This window comes from Miniopterus natalensis, chromosome 1 (assembly GCF_054644295.1).
Source record: "Miniopterus natalensis isolate mMinNat1 chromosome 1, mMinNat1.hap1, whole genome shotgun sequence".
In the NCBI taxonomy this organism is placed as follows: domain Eukaryota; kingdom Metazoa; phylum Chordata; class Mammalia; order Chiroptera; family Miniopteridae; genus Miniopterus; species Miniopterus natalensis.
In genome coordinates this window covers 164038622-164053038 of record NC_142081.1, presented here as the reverse complement: position 1 = coordinate 164053038, position 14417 = coordinate 164038622, and the positions used below count along the sequence as shown (strand labels likewise).

General features: G+C 38.1%; 1 protein-coding gene and 1 pseudogene across 1 annotated transcript in view; both read left to right on the top strand.

Annotated features, from left to right (window-relative positions):
* Nucleotides 1–12007, top strand: part of STAP1 (signal transducing adaptor family member 1) — a 30440-nt gene extending 18433 nt beyond the window's left edge. Inside the window, exons 6-9 of the mRNA XM_016213200.2 lie at nucleotides 259–387; nucleotides 5848–5917; nucleotides 9443–9539; nucleotides 11231–12007. Of these exons, the coding sequence (XP_016068686.2) occupies nucleotides 259–387; nucleotides 5848–5917; nucleotides 9443–9539; nucleotides 11231–11265 (331 nt within the window). The 3' untranslated portion in view covers nucleotides 11266–12007. The remainder of the gene's footprint in view (nucleotides 1–258; nucleotides 388–5847; nucleotides 5918–9442; nucleotides 9540–11230) is intronic.
* Nucleotides 873–967, top strand: LOC148094488 (U6 spliceosomal RNA; annotated as a pseudogene).
* Nucleotides 12008–14417: the final 2410 nt, after the last annotated feature.

Here is a 14417-nt window from a genome sequence, read left to right as displayed (position 1 = left end):
AGATAACTTTTCAGGTCTCCTTTAGTTAGAGAAAGAGGCTTTGGAGGGATGACGGATGGAGGGCTTTAAGCATACACACACTCACAGTGACACATAGTGTAATAATAGTAATTATAATCATATTGTAATTGGAATAATGAAGCTGGGATTTTAAGAAAAGTTAATGACTGCAGTTCTTAAAGTTATTTTAGAAGCATTTTTTCAAGTAATGATCTTTATTAGTTTAAAAAATGTCTGTTTTTTATCTCACCTCTGTAGATGTTTTTATACAGTGTCTCGAAAAGAAGCAACTGAGATGCTCGAGAAGAATCCTTCCTTGGGAAATATGATCCTGAGGCCTGGGAGTGACAGCAGAAACTTCTCCATCACTATTCGGCAGGAGACAGAGTATGTTTAATTTAAAAACATGTGAAATCATTAAAAGCATGGTATCACTTTTGAAAGCAAAGTCATAAAGCTCAGATCAGCACCTGCTATGTGTTTTGTTGGGGCTAAAAATATGACCAGAACAGGGAGGGAATGTTACAGGGATAAGCAGTGCTGAAGGCTCAGCCAAGTAGGAGGGAAGAGGAGCGAACTACTTTGGTCCTGGATACACTTCGTTCGTTCATTCATTCATTCATTCATTCATTCATTCATTCATTCATTCCAACAAATAATTTTTGAGCAATTACTATGGGCCAAGTAATATTCTGAGGATGCAGCAGTGAGCAAAACAACATCCCTGGTTTAAGGAAGCTTACGTACCAGCAAGGAAACACAGACTATAAATAAATACATAACCAAAAATGTCATACACATGCTAATAAGGCCTATGGAAGTAAAATACACCAGGATGAGGGGACTCTCAGAGGCAGTAGAGAAAATTACATGCATTCTTTGGTAGCACCTACTCTAAAGTTGGCATGATACAGAGAATGCCATGTGTAAGGATGACATACAAATTCATGAAGTGTTTTATATTAAAAAAAAGAGAAAATTTTTTAGTTGCTCTTGTTTCAATATAGGGTTGTCAGGGAGGGTCTCCTTTATTAACTGACATTTCAGCAGAGATCTGAAGGAAGTGAGGGAACAGACCAATTCAGTATCTGGGACAAGGGCATTCCAGGCAGCAAGCGCAGGCGCCCAGAGGCAGGAGAAGGCTTGGTTTGTTTAAGAAACAAAAGAGGCCTTTGTGACTGCAGCAGAGTGAGCTAGGAGAAAGCAGCAGGAGATGAGATTACAGAGGTGGGGTAGGGACCGATGTGCTAAACCCTACAGATCATTGTGGGGACATGGGTTTTACTGTGAATGACAGAAGAGGCCATTGGGGTGTGATGAGAAAAATGACATGGTTTGGTGTATCTATGAAAAGGGCCATTTAGGGGCCTGTTGTCAAGGGTAATAATTTCTTTCTGGTAAAATGGTTTATGTTTGATAGAGAAAGTAACATTTACACGTACAAGTTGATTTTTCTGTGTAGCTAGGGTGGTTGGATCTTTTAAGTTTCACTTCAGCTCTCAAAGTCTATGAAAACGTGCATTGCAACAGTAACTCTGGTTTAGTTAATATTTTCACAACTAATAATACAATTAACATAATAGAGGTTTTTGTTCCATACGAAAATATTCAATAAGTGATTCTTATTCAGAAAAAAGAATAAACAGAACTTTCCTTTTTGAATTTTTTTTTTTCTGAGGGTAACATTCTATTAATTTTTTAGTTATAACATATCTATCAATGAATCTACCTTCCAACCTACCATAAGTATCAATAATTCTAAAGAGACTAAATATGAAGACGCTGACAATGAATAAAGGCTGTAAAAGAAAATAATCACAGGAAAAATTAAAATTATGACATTATGGCTGCATTGCCAGTAGGAGCCATGCCAATTACTTGCCAGTTCAGCTTCATTCACTTGCCGATTGCTCTGCATACACTAGCCACATACACTGAATAGTTGGCCAGAATGTTAGATGGTAAATCAGATCCTGGGTCTGTGTGTGAAGAGAGTATGAACATCTATGTCAACCTAAACTTTTGGTTTCATTATTTTTTCATTTATTATAGGATAACATTTGGAGTTAATGATTTTCAATTAATATAGTAGAATATCATAGATAATTCAGTTATAATTTATTTATCATCTAATTGGCTACCTTGAAACAAATCCAACCTAAATAAAAATTATGGCATCAGTGGGCTCAGAAGAACTCCTGGGAGAAAAGTGGATTTTTCTGTTTAGTATATTCTGATCAAGGAGATTATCCTCTTTCAGAGTTTAGGAAATTAGATACCACATAAAAGATAGAATGTCTTTAACTGTTTATTTCCATGCTAAAAAATATGAATACACAAAAGCGAATTAAAATTTTTATCTTGCAGATTTTTTAAGAAAGATGCCATCTAACTGGTTGGAAAGTAAACTAGATCACATACGAGAATGATAAACTTGTTTCCTTCATATTATTTTCTTGGTTGGATAGGATGTTTGACCAATTTGCATGTGAACCCCGATTTGCATGTTACTATTTTGCATGAAACAAACAAAATCCTGAGACCTAATGGCTCTTTAAGGACTGTACATTTCCTGCACAGCAGCAGCTGGGTCCCTTGGAAGGTAGTCTACATTAGCCCAACTTTTGCATTGCACTGTACAAGGGAGCTATGGGAAATAAAGGTTTTTTTCTGTTGTAGATGTGGTTTTTGACCAAATGCAAGTAGTTTCTACACTTAGGATATGAACTTACTGTTATAGTTTTTACATATATTTGTATTTTATTTAAACTCATAAGAATCTGGCAAAGGAGTACATTTCAAAGTTATTTCTCATTATAGTATACTCACTTCCAGTTTGAATTCATGTAGTTCATGCTTTTGTACTGATAGTCATAAGAATATAATATTTCATAAAACTAATAACCTCCCCACCCTAAAAGTTCATATTTAGAAAGCAAGGAGTGAGGTAGAATGGTTGAACTAGAGCATTCTAAAACTGGAGTCAGTATAAGCTTATTTAGACTTTGCGGCATGAAAGCCGTTAACAATTTTTTAACTGTTATTGTACAAATTTTTCTTATGAGTCAGAATATAATGTTACATATTGTTATATGTGTCCTCTAATGTCTCAAAATGGGTCTTTTAGAATCCCCAGATTCCACATCTTTCATTTAACAGTTCACTTAAAGGATAGCAATTGCAGAGGGTAGTAGAATTGTAGCTTGTTGGACTGTAGAGCTCAGTATTAAGGTTGGCAGGAACCCAGACTATTAGGAAGCACCTGCTCCCCACAGAGCCAGCTCATGTCTTACAGGTTGCAGGAGACACGCTCAGCCATGCACGTTCAGATGAGTGTGTCTGGTAAAACACTAGCTGAAAAGGACAAGTTGGTTTACAAACACATCATGAAAGGAAAATTATCTCCATCTGTTAACAAACCAGCTGTGGGAGGGAACACTAGTCCTCAGAAAGAAGCAAAAGCCATTCAATGTCAAATTATCAGGTGATTCCTCTCTTGTAAAATCTCATCCACCTTTATCCAGCTCAGTGGTATGTGAATTCATAAGACCTAACGCTATTCTTACAACTAAGGTCATGGCTTGGCAGGGTTTCCTAAACATCGTTAGGACTATGTGGCAAGCCAGCAGTGTAACCACTTAGGAAAGCCATTAACCAAGGAAGCAGTAGAAAACATCTACCCCAAATTCATTCTTTTGCAAAAATTGAGGTCAGAAGCTAAGAACAAGTATTTATAACCACACTGAAGACCACACATTCTTTTTTAAAGACAGGCTGCTTTTTCTGAGGTCATACACATGAAACCGCAATATACTAAACTTATCGGTCTCATTTTTCCTGCTCCCTTTATTCCTTTGGAGAAACAAAATATGAAAGAAAAACAAAGGTCTAAAATGAGAGTCAAAGCCTCAATGACTTCAATGGAATTTTTTCCTACCTTTCTGCTTCAGAACTCAGTCCTGTTAGTCAAAAGTTCCAGGAGGCCCTGTTAACCTTTGCTACCTCTCCTGTCGCAGCTTTGCCGTGATGATGACATGATGGTTATTACTGATGACAAGCACTGCCCCCACTTACAGGGTACCATTTGTGGGCGCCGTGTGGAGTGCTTGGCACGCATTTTCTTCAGGCACAATAAAAACACAGACAGTATTTTCCATGAAGAAGCTGAGACTTACAGAAACTGCTAACTTAAAACAGTAAATTTTTAAAAAGTATAAAAAATAGTTATAATTTACTGCCAGACACTGTACGAAGGACCTTTCAAACAAAATTCACCCAACAGCTTTGTGAGCGAAGCACTGCCATCTCCGTTTTATAGATGAAGAAATAAAGGCTGAGAGCTTACAGGGCAGAACCAGCGTTTGAACCTAGGTGTTTGTAGTTATAAAGCCCACGCGTGCAAGCTTTCCATCAGTCTTCCAGGTCATGGCAATCCCTTATTTCATAGGAATACAGGAATTCTAAATGGAATTGCTGAGAGTTTCCGTAACTGTATGATTCTAAGGCTTGGTTTTCATGGTAGGGGTAAAGATGAAGCCAGAGCCACCCACCCCAACAGAGGGAACTTGTAAGACCGCCTCTGTCCAAAAGTATTTCCTTCACCAATCTGGAACTGATGGCTGAAGGTTCAGCATTAAGAAATAGTTTTTTTCCTTTTTCCCCTTTTTAGGAGGGGAGAGGGTTAGGTTTTACTACTTGTTTTGAAGTAAAGCTCTAGAATAAGCCACTGGAATAAAATTAACTGTTTTTCAACATGATATACAATTGAGAGCAGGTTTGAATGTAACAGATGAGGAGAGAGCCCCTTGAACAGACGGCAGTTCAGTCCTAGAGACATGTGCTGGGCAGTGGGGAGCAGTGGGGAGAAAGGCGGGAGGCCTTGCGGACAAACTTCACCTGGTAGACAATTTCCTTCAGCCAGCTTCTGTAAATCTGACAGGTGCTCAATGTCTTTCAAGTAAATGGCAGTGTAATAAATGCTGTGTACTTTTCAATATTAGAAAAAGTCTTGGTCCTGACACTGTTGCCATGTGAATCAAGGGACTTCAAGGCAAGTATTCTGTTGTTCAAAACTAACTGGCATGGACACCGACTTAGCTCTCAGTGTAAGTTAGTTGTAGCAAATAGCACTTTGAGGTGGGCTCCTAAAGTTTTAAAAGTCAGTTTCACAAATACTTACTGTATGCCTGAAGCTGGGATACAAAAGTGAATAGAATGTGTTCTTAAGCAATTCAGTCAATAAAATAGCGCACGTTTAGGGTAGTAGTAGAGTGCTACGTGACCTAGAAGAGGGAGACATTACGACTCATCTACTGCACTTACATGCTCACTCACGTGTTCACCCAGTACCTAACTCCTAGCATTTTCCCCATCTCTAAGTCTAAGGTGGAATATACTCGAGCAGGAAGAACAGTCACTGAGAGCTTTCTGACTGGGTTAGAGAGGAGGTGGAATAGAAAGTAATTTGCTTTCAGGAGTTCTTTCTACTTCTTTTAACATAGAGAATTCGTATTTGATTTGTATATGCCCGCCAAGGATTTTCCTAAGTTATGGCATTTGAAAATATAATTTCTGCCTAAAAGATTTTCAGTTGATTCCTTTATTTATCCCTGTTATTTTTTCTCACCGAACCACTCAATGACCCAGGTTTCCTGTATCGCTAGAGCGTAACCCCGCAAAAAGGAACACAGAGAATCAGTTAAACAGAAAAACACACACCACCTTTTTTGCTTAGTCTTTGAAATATAGGTTTTATTATACAGGTGACATTTTATACTCACTTCAGTTTGATTTGACCCAACAGTACACTCAAACAGATATTAACTTTTTTTTTTAATATCATTTTAGCATGCCAAGAATCAAGCACTACAAAGTGATGAGCGTTGGAAAAAACTACACTATAGAACTGGAAAAACCTGTAAGTAGCTATTCTATTTCCTTCTTGTTGATGAATTTTCTCCTGCTTCCTTCCAAACTTACCTTGTAGAACACAAAAAAAGGTGGAAGAATAGACTCCTTGCCTAGGAACACAGTGCTGGAGAGAAAGAGCCATGTCAAGCAGCTCCGAGGTGGCAGATACCCAGGGCGAGAAGTGAGATGTAAGAGCAGGTGGATGAGGCAGAATAGGACATAATCCGCTAAACATTATTCACACTTCTCTTTTTCTGTAAATCTTTATAGTCATTTCAGGGAGAGATATATTTTGTTAAGTGGTTGTTTTATGTCCTCCAAATTACTTAAATGTGCTTATTTCTTTAGCATATTTTTTATTTTTCCATTACAGTTGACATTCAACATTATTTTATAATTTCAGGTGTACAGCATAGAAGTCAGACATTTATATAATTTACAAAGTGATACCCCCAATACGTCCAGTACCCACCTGGCACCGTACACAGTGATTACAATATTGTTGACTATATTTCCTGTGCTGTACTTTACATCCATGTGACTATTTTGTAGCTACCAATTTGTGCTTCTCAATCCCTTCACCTTTTCCACTCAGTTCCGCAATCCCCTCACATTGGTTGTTCTCTGTATCTGTGAATCTGTTTTGTTTGTTCATTTATTTTGTCCTTTAGATTCCACATATAAATGAAATCACATGGTGTTTTTCTGTCTCACTTACTTCACTTAGCATAATACCGTCTAGGTCTATCCATGCTGCCTCAAATGGTAAGATTTCTTCCTTTTTATGGCTGAGTAATATTCCACTGTATATATGTGCCACACATCTTCTTTATCCACTCGTCTATTGATGGGCACTTGGGTCGCTTCCATATCTTGGCTCTTGTAAATAATGCTGCAATGAGTATAGGGGTGCAAATCTTTTTGAATTAGTGTTTTGGATTTCTTTTGATAAAAACCCAGAAGTGAAATTGCTGGGTCATCAGGTAGTTCTATTTAATTTTTTTAGAAACTTTGGTACTGTGTTTGATGGTGGCTGCACCAATCTGCATTCCCACCACAGTGCACGAGGGTTCCCTTGTCTCCACATCCTGGCCAACACTTGGTTTATTGACGACAGTCACTCTGACAGGTGTGAGGGGATATCTTGTGGTTTTAATTTGCGTCTCTCTGATGATTAGTGATATCGAGCACCTTTTCATGTGTCTCTTGGCCATCTGTATGTCCCCTTTGGAGAAGTGTCTATTCAGGTTCTCTGCCCACTTGTTAATTGGATTTTTTAAATTTTTTTTTTTGGTGTTAAGTTGAATGAGTTCTTTGTTAAGTTTTGGATACTAACTCCACATCGAATGTATTATTAGCAAATAGTTTCTCCCAATCGTTAGGCTGTCTTTTCATTTTGTTGATGGTTTCCTTTGTTCTGCAAAAACTTTTATAGTTTGATATAGTCCCATTTGTTTATTTTTCCTTTTGTTTCCCTTGCCTGAGGAGATATATAAAATATTACAAGAGCAATGTCAGGTATTTTACTGCCTATGCTTTCTTCTAGTTCTATGGTTTCAGGCCTTACATTTAAGTCTTTAATCCATTTTGAGCTTATTCTTGTATACGGTATAAGGTGGTGCTCTAGTTTAATTTTTTTTTTGCATGTATCTGTCCAGTTTTCCCAACTCCATTTATTGAATAGACTGTTTTTACCTCACTGTATATTCTTGCCTCCTTTGCCACTAATTGACCATACAGGCATGGGTTTATTTCTGGGCTTGATGTTCAATGTGCTTATTTCTAATGGGAAAAAAGCTGTGGGTGCCTAGTCCTCTCATACCCACCACGCAGAATTTCAGGAATCTCCCTCAACAGCAACCTAACAGTGAAGAGAGGGTTTGGCCCTGGCCGGTGTGGCTCAGTTGGTTGGGCATTGTCCCATGCACCGAAAGGTTGTGTTTGTTCCTGGTCAGGGCACATGTCCAAGTTTCGGGTTCGATCCCCAGTATGGGGCATGCAGGAGGCAGGTGATCGGTGTTTCACACTCACATTGATGTTTCTCTCTCTTCCTTTCCTTTCCCCTCTCTAAAAATCAGTAGAATATATTTAAAAAGGGGTTTTGGCCTCTTCTGCAACCCCCTGCTCCCCCAGCCAACATATCATGGGGCCAGAGATGCAGGATCATAACCACTACATACTCTCCTTGGCAGAGAGCTAGTACTTTACGTACGTCTAATTGGTTCTTTATCACAATCCTGACACAATGCCTGTTTTACAGGGGGGAAAGGTCGTATTTACACTGGTCTCTACCAGTGAGAATGTAGTCATGTAGCCTATTGTCCAGGATGCTGAAATAGCGTAGATAGGCCTATGATCTTAGGTTGCAGTGGTGAAAAGACTGGGCTAGGAAAGTAGTATCACTAAATGGAACCTATGGTTCTTGAAGATGTTGACAGTATCTTTTCTAAAACTGAGCTTCCAGCTCTCCTGCCCCTCCAAGCCCACTGTGTTGATCAAACAGAGAAAGGGTATGGTTGAATTAATATTTTGACCATAACCTTTAGTGACCTTTGCCAAGAGCAAGGCAGTTGCTGGTTCACATACTCCACTTAAACCTGTGCTATAAATGCTTCCCAGAGGCTCTCCCATGTCCATTCCTGATGGGGATTTTTCAAAAATTCTAATGAAGGAAACAGAACTAAAGAAGGGAAATCCAAATGACCAAGTGAATGGAAGCAACAGTCAGGCAACAAGAATGTGTCTCTGCAAGTGGTAAACTGGGCTCATTTATCTGTCATTAGCCCAAACAGTTCCCCACATAAGGAAATCCAACAGCCTGGATTATTCTTTCACCTTTTACATTTCCCAACCCTACCCCTCAACCAGGTTGTCCCTTTCTGAAAATTTTTCCTCTTCAAGGTTACTGGGGATGTTCAGCTTTAATCTGATTTTACTTGTATAAAAATATTAGGGATAGCAACGCATTGCAGTTATTCCTAGCCAAGCAAATTATCCTGTTACAATGAGATATTAAAATGCTAATTTCTGTTTGTTCCAAGCAGAAGAAACCAATATAGTTAAATTAAGCAAAAATAAATTTAAGAACATAGGAAACACATAGCATGACTAGAAGGCATGGAAATCAGGGACTAGGAAACAGTTACTTACAAAAACCATCGGATTAGGAATGTACTAGCCTTCCTTGTTCCTCTACTCAAGTTCAAATTTCAGGAAGGGAGCATTTCTGACCTAGCTTGAGCTGCATTCTCATGTAATAACTGGGGAAGAGCAGAGTACCTAATTATTGTCCACCAAAAGGTATCCAGTGGGAAAGGGGTAATTCCTCAACGGGAAGTCAGCATGATTATAAAGGAGAAATAAAATGTATGGGTAGGCAAAACCATTCAGTAAGCCACTGAAGTGAGGTATGGCTATGATTTTCTGGAGGTCAGGAAATACACAGTCATCTCTTATTAGATTTCATTGAGCTCCCCTCACTCTACCTTTACACAGGTGACACTGAACCTTCTCTCATGCTCTCTTTATACAGGTAACACTTCCAAACCTTTTTAGCGTTATTGATTATTTCATGAAGAAGACTCGAGGAAATTTACGACCATTCATATATTCAACTGATGAAACCCTCGGTATGTCCTTCATTTCATTGCCGTATTAAGGAAAGCAAAGCAGAGCAAAGCAAAACAAAACCCTGCCTGTGATTTGTAATACCTCCCAGGTAGCAGTGTAGTTCTGCTTTTAAATTTACCCAATTAGACATAATTTTGTCCCTGACCCTGTGAAAATAAGGGCGTACCAATATATCCTGGTGGACAGAGGATGGGCTCACAGTAGAAACAGAAAAACCCTGAGGCATGGGTTATGACTGTTAACTTCACTGCATTATTCTACTTGCCTTTATCAAACAAATTCAGAGAAAAGAAGGAAACCGTAACAGCCCTGGAAACCAAAGAGGACATATAAAGGTAGGGTCTGGCAACAGTGTCAGGCGCTCCAGACACGCTAACAGGGACAGGGACTGACCAGGGGACTGGCCATGAGGCAGGAGACGGCCAAGACATCCCGTTCACCACAAAGGCAGAAGTCAGAGCACGGAAACGAGGGGTGGAGGCTGGTAAGAGACTACCGATCAAGATTACAGATAGCAGGCAGCACCAACCACAGAACTTGGGGGGCCCCTTGTTCATAAACAATTAAGAAATTTAAAACACTGATAGGAGATCATTAAACCAAACATGAGACCCTGTGCAACTGCAGTTCACATGACCATGAAACTGGCCATTTGTACTCATATTTAGGCACAGCAGGGCAGGCTGGTTGTCTCTCTTTATCCTTTGAAACAATCCCCGGTACATGGGCATTTGAGAAGCCATAGCAGGAGACATAAAAAATATTTCCAGCTTGTCTGGATTCAGTTATCAAAACAAGTTCCTGTTCCTGCAGACTGCGAGGGAAAACAACTTTGGCTCCCTACAGCTGGGCATATCTGAGAAATCTCCTTAATTAAAAGGGCAGCAAGTTTGCCCTGGCTGGGTGGCTCACCTGGTTGGTGTGTTGCCCCATACACTAAAAGAATGCAGGTTGAATACCTGGTCAGGGCACATACCTAGGTTGCGGGTTCCATCCCCAGTTGGGGTGCGTACAGGAGGCAATCGATCAGTGCTCTCCTTCTCTCTCAAGTCAATAAAAACATATCCTTGGGTGAGGATTATAAAAAAAAAAAAGGGTAGCAAGTTTAAGATTTAAAGCACGTCTATAAATTTTGTGATGCCAAATTAAAAAAAAACTTTGAATCTGAAGGAACTTTAGAAAATTATCCAGTATAGTGTTTTATCTACACATTCAGTACAGAAACCAACTCTAAGATGTGACTATTCAGGATGCTTGAAAATTTCTAATTATAGTCACCTCACTGATTTTTGAGGCAGCACAGTTCACTTTTGGTTAGCTCTCATATTAACAGAATTCTTCCTTAATACTGACTATGAAATATCCCTTCTTTTAACTTCTACATATTAATCCAATTTCTGGCATTGAGACAACACGGGATTTAGCCACATGCCCCCCCCCCACCCCCCCCGTCTCTGTCATCTATAAATTATTGGTTCCTTCAGCACTCTCACTCTGGTCTTTGCTCTTTTTTGTACACTATTTTCTGAGCATCTCTCTTAAAACATAACCACAAGGGATGAACACATTACTATAGATATGGCCAGCATAGTACATTACTTGGGCTTTATGCAGGTAAATACCACCTAAGAGAAACCTCTGGGAATGAGCTATTAATACTATTAATAAGCCTTTTTTTCTTCTTCTCTAGAGACCGAAGGATTTCCTGTAACATCTCTAAAATAAAATAAAAAAGAGAGTGGGGGGAAATCCAATGTAATTTGCCTCTTCCATGGATGATACTGTGTCAGTTACCTAATGCTCTGTAACAACCACCCCCAGAACATGGTGGTTAAATCAACAAACCTTTTATCTGCTCATGATTCTGTGCATCAGCAATTTGGACTGCACCACTCTCTTCATGTGGTGTCTAATCCTCAAGGAAGTCAGCTCAGGCTCCCACATGAGATCTCAGAGCAGTTACGGAGAAAAGTGTAACTGCATGTCCTTGGGCTAGAAATTCTTAAGTGTTGAGAATAAAGTTCAGAAAGTTATTACTTAAGCTGCTGACAGGTTCTGCACTATTAAGCAAAAGAATGTTTAAACAAGTTAAGTTCCTACAGCATCTCATCAATGTTTTAACAAAACAGACATTGAACTAAACCATACTGAGGACCTGCCTTCTTGGAGCTTTTAATACAGAAGCTGTGAAGTGAATAAATAATTCCAAGTGTAATATGTTTTATGTACAGGGGCTGTATTTCTTTCTTTAAAAAAGTTATTATTTACGTACAATAACAATTTTGGTGTAGTCCTACCAGTTTTGACAACCACCACCACAATCAAGATACAGAAAGTCCCACCACCTCAAAAAATACCATGTTCCTCCTTTGTAGTCAGCCCTTTTTATTGTCAATCTCTGGCAACCACTGTTTTCCATTCCTATAGTTTTGCATTTTCCAGAATGTCATATAAATAAAATCACAGTATGGAATCTTTTGAGACTGATTTCTTTCACTCATCATAATATCTAGATTCACACAAGTGTAGTATGTATTGCTCGCTTGTGTGGTTTTTTTTTAAGGCTGAATAGTATCACTGTATGGAGATACCAGTTTGTTTATCCACCCACCAATTTAAATGAATTAGGGGTTTCCAGTTTTAGGAAATTATTAAATTATATAAATATTATTATACAGATTTTTGTGTGAACATGTCTTCCATTCACCTGGTTAAATATCTAGGAATGAGATAAGTGTACATTTATCTTTATATGAAACTGCCAAACTCTTTTTCACTATGGTCTTTTATGCATCTCTGCCATCCATGTCTGAGAGTTCTAGTTGCATTCTCACCAGCACTTGATACTATTTTTTAAAAAAGATTCTAAGAAGTGTGTAGTGGTCTCATTTGGTTTATTATGCATTTCCATAATGATTAATTATGTTGAGCATCATATACTGAATTTGGTAAAATATCTGTTTAAATTTTTTGCCCATATTTTTATTAGGTTGTTTTATTGAGTTCTGACACTTCTGTGCATGTTCTGAATACAGGTCCTTTGTCAAACGTGATTTGCAAATATTTTGTGGTTTTTTAAATTTTTTTAACAGTGTCTTTCGAAGAGAAGTTTTCAATTTTGATGAAGTACAAATTATCAATTTTTGCTTACTTTTGTTGTAGCTGAGAACTCTTTGGCTAATCTAAGACCACAAAGATTCCCCCCCCCCCCCATGATATGTGTTACATTTAAGTCTCTGATGCATTTGGAATTTTTAAGGTTAATTTTATTGGCATTTAGGCATGTAATTGTTCAGAACCATTTGTTTAAAAAAATCATCCTTTATTTATTAAATCACCTTTGATTACTATATTTTTAAAGTAATTCTTAAAATCAGGAGGTTTAAGTCCAACTTTGTTCTTTTCAAAATTGTTTGGACTAGTCTAGTTTCTTTGCCTTTCAGTACAAGTTTTAGGATGCACTTGTTATCTACAGGAAAGTCCTCCTGGGTTTTGATTTGGATTTCGCTAAATCTGTAGATCAGTTCAGGGAGAACTGACAGAAGGATGAGTTCTCTTTTGGGGTTTTAGATGCTCATGCTACCACAGCTACAGTGCAGTGCCTTGACTAGGGGCCATCCTCAGAGCAGGAGTGGAAAAAACAGAAAATGGAAAAAAAATGACCAAAACGGGCTGTTCACATAAAATGTCCATACTTTTAGAAACAGCCAGATTACTATTGCTCTGGTGGATGAACTGGTTCAGTTTGCTTTGCGATTAGAACAAGTTACTCAACTTCCCTGCACTTCAGATTAGGAAATGATATATGAACAGATGGAATCAGAGGGACACATGGAGAGACATTTAAAATAATCAGACTATCTTCTGTAGAATGATGTATTTTTCTTTCAAAAGCAGAAAGACAATGGAAGAGTAAACTGGGAAAGTAAATGAGAGTAGAAATAGAACTTTCTAAGAAAAATTATGAAAAGGTAAAACCGATCTTGATAAATAGTGCTGAAGTTTTAAGAAAACTGTGGGGAGCCCTATAATTGTTTCAGGAGTTTGGACTCATAGCTGAATGGGGCACAGTAAGGAATGGCTAGAGTCCTTAGTTTAAGTTGCTTTGAGCTGGGAAATGGGAGTTGTAAAGCACTAACGGTTAAAATCAGGAGGTTTGTAGAAAGGATGTTTCCAAAGAAATATTATTAAAAAGAAAGTAAGATTTATTTGTTTCATGTTAACCCATGTCAGCATTCAGCTTTCTCTCCTGACACAAGAAGGCAAGAGCAATGACGGAACCAGAATAAAGATATTACCTCAATTAATTTTTCCCAACTTCAGAAATTAGCAGTATAAATTAAAAGCCACTTCAAAATATGATAGAGTAGGTAACTGATATTAAGCTAAGTAGGAAAAAAAAGTGCTCCCTAGAGAAAAATTTATTAAGAACCTAGTTACAAGTCAGGGATAAAATAAAAACTAAAAAGCACCTGAATAATTCAGTATTTAATTAACTAACACTTATTAAACACACAACCAATGATCTAGTACAAGCAGGAAAATCAATTCATGTTGCAAATCAAAAACTGCCCTGTTCCTTGACATTGGATCTTCATTGAATCAAGCTTTTCCACCCACAATTCCTAGTCCAAGAACCCACCAGAGAAGGGTGAAGAGAGAAGTTGAAGAAAAATTTACATATTGCATGAAGTAAAATGGGGAAAACATCTTTACGAATCTTGGTAATTTATTATTTTCAAAAGGAAGACCTTACTTTTAAAGAAAACCACCTGTTTTCCTGATCCTGATTACCAAGTCACTGACCTGCACACAAGAATTAACACTGTAGCATGTAATTCATTATCTTATCAGAATGAAACCAGTACATTGGGAAA